Source organism: Pleurodeles waltl, chromosome 1_2 (genome assembly GCF_031143425.1).
Source record: "Pleurodeles waltl isolate 20211129_DDA chromosome 1_2, aPleWal1.hap1.20221129, whole genome shotgun sequence".
Taxonomy (NCBI): Eukaryota; Metazoa; Chordata; class Amphibia; order Caudata; family Salamandridae; genus Pleurodeles; species Pleurodeles waltl.
In genome coordinates, this window is record NC_090437.1 from 957620907 (window position 1) to 957633869 (window position 12963).

Below are 12963 nucleotides of genomic sequence, written 5' to 3' on the forward strand. Positions count from 1 at the left end.
TTTGAGAAGCAACCTGTCCCCTGGACAAGTAGATATTTTAATAAATTCCACACCCCTGGGAGAAAAATGCATCAATTAGTGTTTTAACTCAAAGACTAAAGTTGATATAACCAAGACACCTTAATGGGAGATTAACAGTGAATATTCCCTTTTGCAGTGAAGCAATCAACTATGGCAAACTGTAAGGACCTGTATAAGGGATGCGTCACCCAATAGAAAGGGCTCTAACAATGATTCTCTAAATATGATGTCACATTCTCAAGGTCATCAATGTGTTATTCTCATAGCCCAGAATCTGTGAGTGCCTCGGCTAACTGCAGGTGTTGCAACTGAGCACAAAAATCAAGTTACATCAAAAAGTAGATTTACATTCCTTCACTTGCTACCATCCCCATAAAATGCCACCAATTTTACTATGTCCTCATCATCAAAGTTATAATGATTCCAAATCAGTTCTTACCACCGGAGTCAGACTGTAACCTTGCATTTCCACAGGATGCAGAGCTTTCTCTTTCCTCTGTATGAGATTGCCTTGAAATCTTTGGTCCCAAGATGCTTTCCAGTTCGTTGAAAAACGTCATGGTTTTGCTTGTGTGCCCCGAAAGCTGAGCTCTTTTTACCATCTTGAAATCGTGCTTGAGATTTTTGTACTTTGTTCTGCACTGTTTCCAGTCTCTGTCAACTCCGAGTTCCTGAAGTACTGCAGCAATATGTTCAAATATGCCCTTATTTCTCACGGTTTCTTCTAGCTGACTCCGGACATTTTTGTCTGACCACACATGCACCAAGGCTCTCACTTCTTCCTCAGTCCAGTGCTTTCCTCCTTCACTTGCTATGGATGGAACAAGTCCTAGGTTGTTTGGAGAATCGTGCAAAGGCCTTGAGTTACCTAAATGGGGGCAGAAGAGGGTGAAGGAGAGAAATACAGATCTTTCATCACAATGAACAGTATATCATCTACGCTCTTGCCTCATAGTGAATAATGTAGCAACGCAAACTGCCTTCACACACAGTTCAGGTACAGCGTGGAGATCTGAGGTACCCAGTTCCCACAGTATGGACAGCAGTAGTGCACACACACATAAAACAGGTATTAGATAGGTAAAACTGGTGCAAAAGATCCTGCAACAGAAAGCAGGAACAGGACAGACATCAGCATTGAGGGTCTAGTGTGCACAGTACTGGTCAACGATATGCAGCAGGAGTGCTTGGTTTGCACACACAACAAGAACACCACAAGAAGATGCAAGCGCCCCTGCTATACAGAAAGGATACAGCACAGCAAGCAGGTGTGCAAGCTCCCTGTGCTCAGTGGCAAGATACAGCATGGGCAGCATCAACGTGAGCTTTTTGTCAACCCACATGTCCTGTAACAATTAACATACTTTAAATGATTTTATCTTTGCAGCTACATTGTTTATACCCTTAGCTCTTCAACCATTTCCTATCATCTCCAACTAACACTATGTTTCTGCTTCTGTTTTCAGAGAAGGCATCCCACTTGGAAGCTGTCAGATACTTTTGCCTTCCTGTAAAAGAGTAAGACCTCTCAGCCTGCATAAGCATTGAGAAACAGTAAACTTTCCATAGCGGTCATGGTAGCGATCACAACTGGAGGGAGTACTTGCTGCTATCTCTGCATTGGAGGCTTGCTGGTGAAACCCTGTTCCAAGCTGAATCCAGGCACGAGCGGCCCTGGCTTTGATATTTCCCCTTGTTCAAAGGAGGTAAACCTCACTCTGTGTGCCTTGATCTCAATGCTGCCTACTGCAGAAAAGTGGAAGACGCCCATTTTAATGTGATGAGAAGTTATAAAAACTACTGCGAATGCTTACATCATTGAGGCAATACCAGTGCAATATTTTGCCACGGAGGTGGTATAGTACCACTGATATTCCACTACAGCTCTTATCCTGTGTGTGACTGATGGACTAGGAGTGGTGTCAATCCTTTATGGATTTTGGTGCCTTCAAATAAGAACCTCCTAGATGACAAGTTCAATTTAGCACATAGAATCCATTTGGTCCTAAAAATGACAGAGAAGTCTTAAACATTAAAGGTTTATTTAAATCAGTGTTAATAGTCAAGAACCCTTTACTGATAAATCAGAATGCAAGCTCAGAAGTCAATCAAAGAAGTCAGTAAACTTCAGGTCACCAAATTTCAAAGTCTAAAATGGGAAAGAAATCCAGCATGAAATTACCTACAAGGGCCAGTTAGAAAAGACTCTTTTCTACATGAAAAAAACATACTTTTATAGGGTTCTGGACAAAGGATTGTATACATTTCCTACGGTTGTAGAAGGTTATCACAAACTGAACTAAGTAGAGTGAAACAGTTGCAAATGCATACATTAAAAAAAAATCTCATAATTCTACTACATGGAGCCTCTCACAAACGCCACCTGTGATGGAACAAATATTGTTACTTCATGTGCGATTCTACTGCTACAGCTAAGTGAAACCTTGAGTGTATACAATTTATGTTTGGAAGAGCTTGTGAAGGTCACAGTCCCTGTCCATGAAACACATCCAAACTTTATTCTACTGAGACATGAAAGTTCAAGTTTATCCATGTGGTGCAGTGAAACTTCGTAAACAAGACAAAATCAGAGGCCTAATATCTCTATGGTAATGGTGGAGAGAGGACCTTTAAGTAAATATTTGGTTTATGGTATTATTCTTATCAACTCATCCAGACAAAGGTCCCTGCTTTCTCATCTGGGCCCGGTCAACAGACCTTTTTCAGGTATGAGATTAACCAGGAGCTTTATATCAAATCAACTAAGCATCACAGTTTCAAATTTGATCTTTTAGGAGGCAATGATTAGAATTGGTGTGAGTTTCTAAGTATTATTTAAATCTTTTAGTAAGTAACTCTTTATTGTTCAGCATCAGAAATAATCAGTCAATTTATTAATCAATATTTGTAATTAGCATCAGAGCATGTTCATAAAGCGAATTCTATACAGGTAAAGTCCATATTCTAATAATGGACAATGAGAGAAATGCATCAATCAGAACCCATAAAGAGCTCTAAATTGAGTGGTAAAAGCATGAAGCTTTTAGCATCGAATCTCAAATATAAATCTAAGCAGAATTTCCCATAAAGAGAGGTTCAAAAAACCCAGATGAGTCTCAGAGCAGCATAGATTCAGGCATGGAAAATAAAAGGGTCTCAAAATGAAGTTGAGAAGTGTCAGCAAAGGGCTGGAAAGAGAAGTTTGGAAAGGGGCTAGGCAGAAACTGTATCTTCAGTCAGCGCATCCAATCAGCTTGCGGTGTCTTCATGGAAACAGGAAAGCTTCTGTTGTCTAAGCAGTTGAGAGACAATAGCTCCCAGATACTAACATTCAACTGAAATATTATGTGAAACATTTTGTAGAAACTGAGCAGAGTTCCCACCATTTCGCAGTGCTCTCACTTGCTTTTAAAATATGGTTTTATGTCTAAGGCCGACATGTTACATGTTAATTGCATTAATTTCATTATTTAAAACCACCCTTGCAGTAATTAGTGATTGAGTTTTAATTGGTGCAAACCATTAGATTTTCGGAAAAAAAACATTACATGAGTCTAATTTGGTAAAGATACGAGAGATATCTAAGTGGAGCAGACACTGAATGAGGGCCTGATTATGAGTTTGGCAGTTGGACTGCCAGACCCCATTTTGCCCGTCCCCAGACTGCCGTATTACGAATCATACAGGCATAACTGCCGTCTGCCAAGCAAAAAAGGCAGACCGCCAACGCACGGCACGGCATCTTGGATCTAGGCCGTCTGACCTCCAGTGATGTCAGCACTGCAGCCAACCACCAAACCTATCACAAACACACAGTCTCTGTGGCAGTCTCCTTGCGGTGATCAGTCAATGGCGGTCGACCACCACGGTCCGAGTCCAGCAACAGACGAGTGCACATCAGAAGAATTTCAAAAAGAACACAGCCGACACATATTGGCCTAGCGTGCACACCTGCAAACACACTATAAAACACATCCCTCCACAGACCAAAATCCTTTGCATTTCCACTGCAGCACAGCAAGAAAGACCACACATGATTTCTTTTATATTTTTTTGACGTATGGCAGCCCTTTTTCCCCATTCCATTTTACACCTTTCACACAATTGTCTATTTTTTCCCCATATTCACTTGTCTTGTTTAATTAGTCACTGTCACCCCCTTTTATTTTCAGTGATGTCACAGGCTAAAAACCCTCAATTTTCAGAGGATGAGTTGAGAGTCGTGGTGGATGAAATTATTAGAGTACAGCCACAATTGTTTGGATTCCAAGTGCATCACACTCCTCTCAGTTGGAAAATGGAAATGTTGGAAAGGATAGTAGATAGAGTGAATGCCATAGGCTCCACCATGCACACAAAGGAGGACATTTGGAAGAGGTGGAATGACCTCAAGTGCAAGGTCCATTCCCTGGTCTTCAGGTACCATCTGGAGGCCAAAAAGATTGGTGGTGGTCCTACCAGTACCCCATTAAGACTCTTTTCCTGAGAGGAGAAGGTGTTGGCCATCCTGCATCCTGACGGCTTGACAGGAATACCTGGGGAAATGGAGTCAGGTAAGTTACAACAAAAAAAACTGTCACAGAAATGCAAGGCCATGCATGGTCACAGCTCAGCTTTTGCCACTGGTTTGTTCATGTACCTCACCAACATTCAATACCCAGGGTATCTGAGATTTAACACTGCAATGTGTATGATTGGATCCAACATTACACCTACCAAGGCCCATTACATGCCATATGTCCAAAAAGTGTCTGTACATCTCACCAAAAACACATTCCAGGATTCACGGTATGTCCCAAAATGTAAATGTATGGTCACACCTAAATACAGCCTGCATACAGATATGTAATACCTAACACTTGTCAAGTGCTGGGGGTAGAAAGAGTTAATTAACTCCCAGGAGGCCCTGTTTCTCTAAATCAAAACACCAGCCCAGTGTCCACTTGTCCAAATACCCCAGTTTGTGAACTCTCAAATGAAGTGTACTCTTCTGGGAGGATACCATTTGCATAATATGTGTAGTAGACGCAGTGATCTGACTGCAACTCCTAGGATGCACTGTGCCAGTAACTCCAAGCACCAGCCCGGTGTTCACTTGTCCAAATACCCTTGCTTGCTAACTGAAGTTTACTCACCTGGGAGTGACCAAGATACAGATCATGCTCAACTCAGAAATGTGTCTGTCTACCTATCTCCATTTTGATTTGCTAACCCAAGATGAAACTATTGAGGACAGGAATGACACCTTACCCAGTGTGTACAACAAGTATTCCTAAGGACTCAAGCTGCATCACCAGATTGGTACTGACAGCAGACACATTGACACAGCACTGTGCACATGATGACTGGTCACATATACCACATAGTCCTGGGTCTGCATGCATCCCACTCAACTAGGCCTCCAAATGGCCAAACCCATATATTGCCTCTCCACTGTGTTGGCTGCACTGGTGGTAAGATGTCATTTTCAGGCCATCTTCCAAAGTGCAACTGATCTGCACTTATCATCAGCTGCTTGATTCAAATTGGTTTGGCATGCTTCACACGTCATGTCAAATCACTCAACACAATGCTTACTTGGCACAATTGGATTACCCACATCTAACTTTGTCCAAGGTTTCTGCTTACTGTAACACAAAACCTTTGGAGGTAGATGTCAGAATTCAACCAGTAACAATATATGTTTTTCATCAACAGGTGAATCTGTCGCTGGGCACACAGAGGCCACAGAACAGACTACCTCTTCCACCCTGGATGGAGCCCTCAGTGACGACATCACTCCTGGACTTGTGGACGTGGAGGAAGGTTCCGGCCCATCTGGGCAACCTGGTCAGACAGCAACAGTGAGTCTCACTGTGCCCACAACAACACCTCCCAGCCCCGTGGCTTCTACCTCACAGGAAACCAGTCACCCCCCAACCTGTGTAACTAGCACAGTTTCCAACATCTTGTGCCACACTAGTACTGAATTCTGAGTTGAAGCTCAACACTTCACACACTGATGTTCCAAGACCCAGTTGGAGAGGGCACCCTGTCCCTAGGGCACAGCCTTGTGTGGGTAGGGTGCGTGGGAGGGATGCTGTGGGCCAGAGGGGTGAGGCCACTGGGGCTGCTCTTGGCCAGAATACCATCAGCCACATATTGGGGGTCTATCAGGAGTCCCAAGGCTTGATGGGCAAGGTGTTGACCGAACTCCGTGAAATCAAGCAGCTACAGAGAGACTTGCACAGGGACATGCATGAAACGATGGAGGCACACAATTCCAACATAGCCACCCTAACAAAGGTGTTCAGGGACATACACACAACCCTTAGCAGGGCTTTTTAAAACCAGTCTTCCCCTTCCTTTGTCTCATCAACAGCAGGCCCATTGACATTGAAGCCAGCCACAGGAAGGGAGGCCCTGCCAGAGGAACAAACAGCCACAGACACCCCTGTCTCTGTATTAGCTCTTTCCCTAGGCAAGCAGGGACATCTAGCAAAGAATCCAGGAAGTGCGGATGCCAAGACACCCACCACAGCCAGCAATAACTCTCTTCCTTAAGGTACTACTTTGTGTGTTACACATTTACTTTGTAGACTGATCCTGAACTACCTTCCATTTCAAATGGGAGGAGTACTCTGGACTTTGGACTCCCAATGGTGTGGCATCTACTCAAATGATTTCATTCACCATGACTGACCCCTTCACATTTCTTTTTTTTTGTTGATTCATGTCACGTATATTTTCTGTTAGTCATAGCTTCACAATAAAATCACCCATCACTGACTCGCCGCCTGCTAATTTTGATTTCAAATTTAGCCATGTAGATATGTCAGACCATGTAAACCATACGATGAGGATCCAAGGTATTGTTCAAGATGAGATACATTGCATGTACACAGTTTCCAGCTCAGGATTACAACCATCCCACGCAAACAAGTGTCCGTTCACACTAAAAATGTTATTACAGTGTTCAGCACATAGGCTGTCAGTATGTCTGAACTAATGGAAATCATAAATGATTGACTTATACTGAGTAACTTAACATATTTACAGGTACATACCTCTAGACCACGTAAGGAAGAGATTTGCCCAACATTGTCCTGTAGAATATGCAAACATTGAAGCTTGAGCCTTATCACATACCACACCAAAGTAATCCAACATCACATAATCCAGGATTTAGAAAGATGGCAGTACAACAGTTTCTGATCACAGGCTCATGCATCTGGTGGTATGACAAACATATGTCAGTGTTTTGGCACAGACACTGTGGCCTACAATGATGAAACACATCTACAGCTATGTACAGGCCATACAAAAATGGTGTTTAGTCAATTTGGCTGCAAATTGACTTGGTCATGACCTAGGACTACATATTGTATGACCACATGATGACAATCATGATGCATGAGGCCCACCACAAGACACAAAACAAGTCCAATGGGCACTTCTAAAATTCCATCCAAACACTGTGCAAGCTGTCTTGGCACAGGTCTCCTACAGGTCTCCTACACCCAAACATTGTGACCTACATTACCTGGAACAATCCATGTCCAGTTAATATGTCAGAACAGCACCTCATACCTGCCAATGTCTCAACTCTGAAATGCCCACATGAAGATGTACAAAGAACAACACGTGAAGTATAGGGTTGAAACTATACGTATGGCACAAGTCACATAGCAGGGAACTAAAGTACATTGAAATAAATCTGACACAAAAGCAACATCATCAAGGTGGGGATGTGTCAGAAACTATCTCAACAATCCGCCTTTGGCTGATTTTTGCAGAGTATCTGCTCCCTAACATTTTCAAAAACACTAAACTCCACCCATTCTCACAACTACAGTTGATTATACAGTCACAGTCATGACATCACATTCCATACTTACACTCAATGAGAAGTAGCTGTAGATGAGATATTCTCGCAAGTCAGCTCCTTCCCATTCACCACTGTCATCTTCAGTTGCCATTTCAGGATTCTCACCCGGTGGGTCTGCAAGCTCCCCCTCCTCTGGGACGGATGGGATATTCCTCCATAGGGCGATGCTGTGGAGCATGCAGCATGCCATAGTGATCGGACACACTTTCCCAGGTGAGTAAAGAAGAGCTCTGCCAGCTTTATCCAGACAGTGAAATGTGGCCTTCAGGAGTTTAAAGGCCCGCTCCACTGCCCGCTGTGTTCCTCCATCAGCCTCATTGAAGTGGACTTCCCCTGGCGTAGTTGGATTCCTCAGTAATGCTAATAACGTGGAATAATGTGGAAAAAACATAGAAGTCAACCTTCACACTGGCTAAATCCTCACACTGGGGGAACCTGATATAGCTGTCAATGTGTTTCAACAATGCTGAGATGAATTCTCTCAACAAAGACTGAACACAGTTTGGGACATACCACCAGATAGGGCCACTGTATGTTGGAAGGACCTTGTGGCCAGGAAGTGCAAAACTGACATGACTTGAACAATGTGTGGTATGCAATATGGATTACTGTTAGATGACATAAGATCTGGCTCCAACTCATAGCATAAATCCACTACTGTTTGCCTATTCAGATGGTAGCGCTGGATGATGTTCCTCCATAGTCTGCAGGTTTGGCAATGGACAGTAGGCAGGAAGTTGTTGCATCCTTCTCCCAGGGTACCAATGCATGACAATACATTGGAACATTAGTCACTGTGTCCACAGCAACATCCAAGATGCATGCCAACAACATCATGCAACAAAGCATTTCTGACTGGAAATACCTTACACCCAGTACACATCACAGCTGGCAACTACACAAAGGTCAAATGGAACCACCATGGTTGTGAACATATGTGTCCACAACATGGATTCGGGCGCCGGCCAACTATCTGCTACTCAATTGTCCCTCGAAATGTAACAGTCTTTTCTGACCGCCAAAAATACCGTCATCGGTGGTGGACCTTGCAGCACCATTATATGCCATCTGTGCCCTGCAACACACTACACTGGTGGTGGTGTAGTCGGACCTACACAACAATACAGACTGAGGATGTTTGTGATGATCCTAAACATACAGGCCCTCATTATAAGTTTGGTGGTAAAAACCGCCTACTGCCGCGGCGACAGCCGCCAAAAGACCGTCGCCACGGCTACCAGCCGTCTGCCAAATTATGACCACAACCAGATTTCTGCCACAGGAAGGGCGGAAATCTGGCTGTGGCCATCCTGGCGGATGGCGGTAAAGTGGCACTGCTACCACAAGCCGCGCCACGCCAGTCGACTGCCGCCAGCTATATTATGAGAAATAATACGGCCTGGCGGTGTTCTGTTGGCGGGCGCTGATGGCGGTAGCAGCGCCCCGTCCTGTCTCCTGCTGGAAGACCCCTGGATCCAGGTAAGTCGGGTCTCCGACAGGGGATGGGGCTGGGAGGTTGTGTTGTGTGTGGGTGCATGTATGTGTGCATGAATGCGGGTGTGTGTTGAGTGTTGATCGCATGTGTGCATATAAGGAAGTGTGAGTGTGTGTATGTTTGAAATCAAAATGTGTGTCTGTGTGTATGTTTGGAAGTGTGTGTGGTTGGATGTATGCATGCATGTATGTATGTGTGAATGAGTGTGTATGCGTGTGTGTGTGTGAAGGGGGCATGGATGTAGGGGTGGGGGGATTTGGAGAGGTGGGGGGGTGGGAGGGTCTTTGGAGAGGTAGGGGGATGGGGGACCCCTATCAGTGAATGGGAAGGAATTCCCTGTCACTGATAGGGCCTACCGCCATGGTTTTTGTAGTGTTACGAATGCCACGAAAACCTTGGCGGTAGGCGGGGTCATAATCCCGCAGGTGGCACAATGGGGGCCGCTGGACTGGAGATGGTTATCTCCAGCCCGGCGGCTGCTACAGCCATGGCGGTCGGAGTGGTACATTGGCGGGTTGGCTTCAGCCAACCCACCAATGTCATAATGTGGCGGTAAGTACCGCCAGCCTGTGGCAGTACCACTACCACATTATCGCCGAGCGCCGGGGTCATAATGACCCCCATATTGTAGTTGTGACACATTTACCAGGGCCAGATACAGAATTTCAAACCACCAAAATGGCGGAACCTGACAATGTCATAATGTAGCAGTACCGCCAGCCTCATGGCGGTACTACCGCCACATTATTGCTGACCGCCGGGGTCATAATGACCCCCCATATTGTTGTTGTGACAAATTTACCAGGGCCAGATACAGAATTTCAAACCCCCAAAATGTCAGATTCCTGACCTACTCCACTGGACTTCAGGAACCGCCCACGTCCTCCAGTGGAAGCTATCCACTCAGTGAGTGGTACCAACTGCGGCGGACACAGTCATAGGCTAACGTTGTTGCCTGTGGCGGTCGCGGCCCAATGGCTGCGTCCGTTGGTGGTGATGAACACGTACGTGGCATTTGTGTATGCCACGTTGTGCAAAATCAGTCCCTTGACTCCTGACACTGCTGACAGGAACACCTCCACTACTTCAGCTGCTGTGTGTCGCCTCTGGGAGCAATCATGCCACATTCAGCAGGTGAAAGGGCCCTTGCCTTCTATCCAGAGAAGCTGGAGAGGCTTGTGACTAAGGTCCTTCCCCTGTATGATCAGCTCAATACCAGAGGAGCAGGTGAGTACCTCTTAGGTTCACTATACACTGTACAACTGACTCGGTTTAACACCATCCATTTCCTCCTCACAGGCTACAATGTGCCCTTGTGGGTCAGTTAAACTTCTTGTGTGTCTATTATTGGAGTTTGTGTGTCATCAATGGGATGTACATGGTGCAGGTATTGGAGACCAGTACTATATGATGTGTTCATTCACATTGTGTTGTGTGATGTTTTTTGAGGCCCTAGATCCTCCTTGTGTTGGAAGCGCATAACTAGGCAAGGAGACTTCACTGCCATACAATGACATTTCTTTGTTTATAATGGTTGAAAATGTTAGACAACATGTATGTACATGACAGCAAGAGGTGTGTTTGCATCTTGTCTCAGTCATTTGAGGATCTTGTAAGCAATGTGTATTGTGCCACAGATCTTTCAACCCACATCTGGCCCACATCTGGCCTTGCCAAACTGTTACCTGGAAAGCCTATCATGACTCATTGTGCCCTTCAGGTTGTCACACAAGCCACAAGCCATTTTGCTGATGGTTACATGATGTGCTATCATGTATTTAAGTGATAGAAATGTGAGTGCCATGTAGGTTGTGTATGCTCAGCCTCAAGAGACCAGGGCCTGTCAAATGTATCTCCCAGAATGGGACATAGTCCAGGCAGTGGGACAGTCACTGTGGCTATTCAAATGTGGCACTATGCCTACTCCCTCTAGAACTGTAGATCTTGTCATGTGGCCAATATGAGGCTCTACTGGCAAAACATGCCCTGAATGCCTCAGTCCATTGACTAGATTAGGAATGGGTACTGAGGCAAATCCCAGAACTAATCAATATATGCATTTTGCATCATTGACAATGTGTATCTTTGAGTCATGACAGGTCCCTTACTCCTACAGCTCTTAGGTCACCTTCACATAAGTCATTTTGTCCTGTACAGGTGAATTACACAAATGGCAAACCCACAGTGCAGTGTGTAGATTCCTGGGAGGCCATGACATGTGACTCAGTAGCTTGGTTACATAGCAGAAATCAAACAAAACATACCTTTGTATGTTGGATGTCATCTCTGTAGGTTAGAAGCATATGTTCAAAGGTGTGTTCTGTGGTACAGGTACATACAAACGAAATCCACCCTGAAGTGGCATGAGAATGCATTTGGTAGGCCACATGTCCATACATGCACAGGGAAGACACTTTCCGTGCCCACCATGCCAGCCCTTTCATTGTCACTCAAGTGTAAGGACGAAGTCTGTACAATGGTAGATGCCTGTAGGGACCGTATGCATTGAGTCAATATTGCAGAATGTAAATGTGGTTGTCCAGTCAGGCCTATAGTGTTTACTCTTCAGAAGCTCCACTGGTGTGCAGTGTTTCACTGTGGCTCACATCACAGTACATGTTGCTGAAGCATGGTCTACCTGATGTCAGTTAGTTTGCTTAAACATTGTACACCATGAGCAAGGTAGGGGGTTAGTCTGCAGATGACTCCAAAAGTGTGTAGTCACGTCCCTGCATTTATCGGCATGTGTGCTTTACACATGTGGTGTATTGACAAACTGCCCATTTTGTGTTTCGTGTTTCTCACATGTTTGTGACATAAACATTTGTGCAAAAAATAATGTTTGTAATTGTTTCATTTGTCTCTGGCAACACCCATCAGAAGAAGGAGATTTGGAGACCCAACGTCCGGAAGGTGCAGACCCTGGGTGTCTGTAGCTGGCAGAGGACCCACTGTAGGAAGAGGTGGGAAGACCTGAGAGGCTCAGTCCGGAAGCTCGTGGAGGTCCCACTGGGGCTGTTCTCCGAACGTGAGCGCGGCCCATGTCGGAGCATGACCCCCGCATATTGGCCTGCATTCTGGCGTTGGCCTATTCTGAGCTTGATGGATGTTTGAGGGGAGCACAGCAGCCACAAGGGGATGAGTACAGGGCATGTTCCTGCCTGACACATAGCCAAGTTGATGTATGAGTAACTGTTTGTGTAGGTATGGAATTTGGTGCATACTGATGTGCCTCACCTATTAGCTCAGGGACCTAGGACACAACCAACTAAACACCACAAAGAATTGCTCTCCAGGGACAACACATAGCAGTGTACATTGATCAATGAAGTAATGTTTGTTGTTGTAGTGGGTCTACATTCTATGCAACAGACCACTACTTCTCTGTGTTACACCCCAAAGTGACAGATCACTGTCCTCAGCCATGGGTCTGGTCAAGTTGGTATCTGCCACCCCAGAGGCCACTTGTCTTCAGTGTGTGACAAGTGCTGGTGCCTCACTACTCTCTGTCATGTGAAGGTGGCCATCAGACATGTGACAGAGCATACATCATTCTTTGGGTGTTGCTACAGATCAATAC

General features: G+C 45.1%; 1 protein-coding gene across 1 annotated transcript in view; it reads right to left on the reverse strand.

The window, feature by feature from the left end:
- Positions 1-12963, reverse strand: part of PAICS (phosphoribosylaminoimidazole carboxylase and phosphoribosylaminoimidazolesuccinocarboxamide synthase) — a 408935-nt gene that overhangs the window by 327019 nt on the left and 68953 nt on the right. The window contains exon 3 of the mRNA XM_069205847.1: positions 461-889. Within this exon, the coding sequence (XP_069061948.1) occupies positions 461-889 (429 nt within the window). The remainder of the gene's footprint in view (positions 1-460; positions 890-12963) is intronic.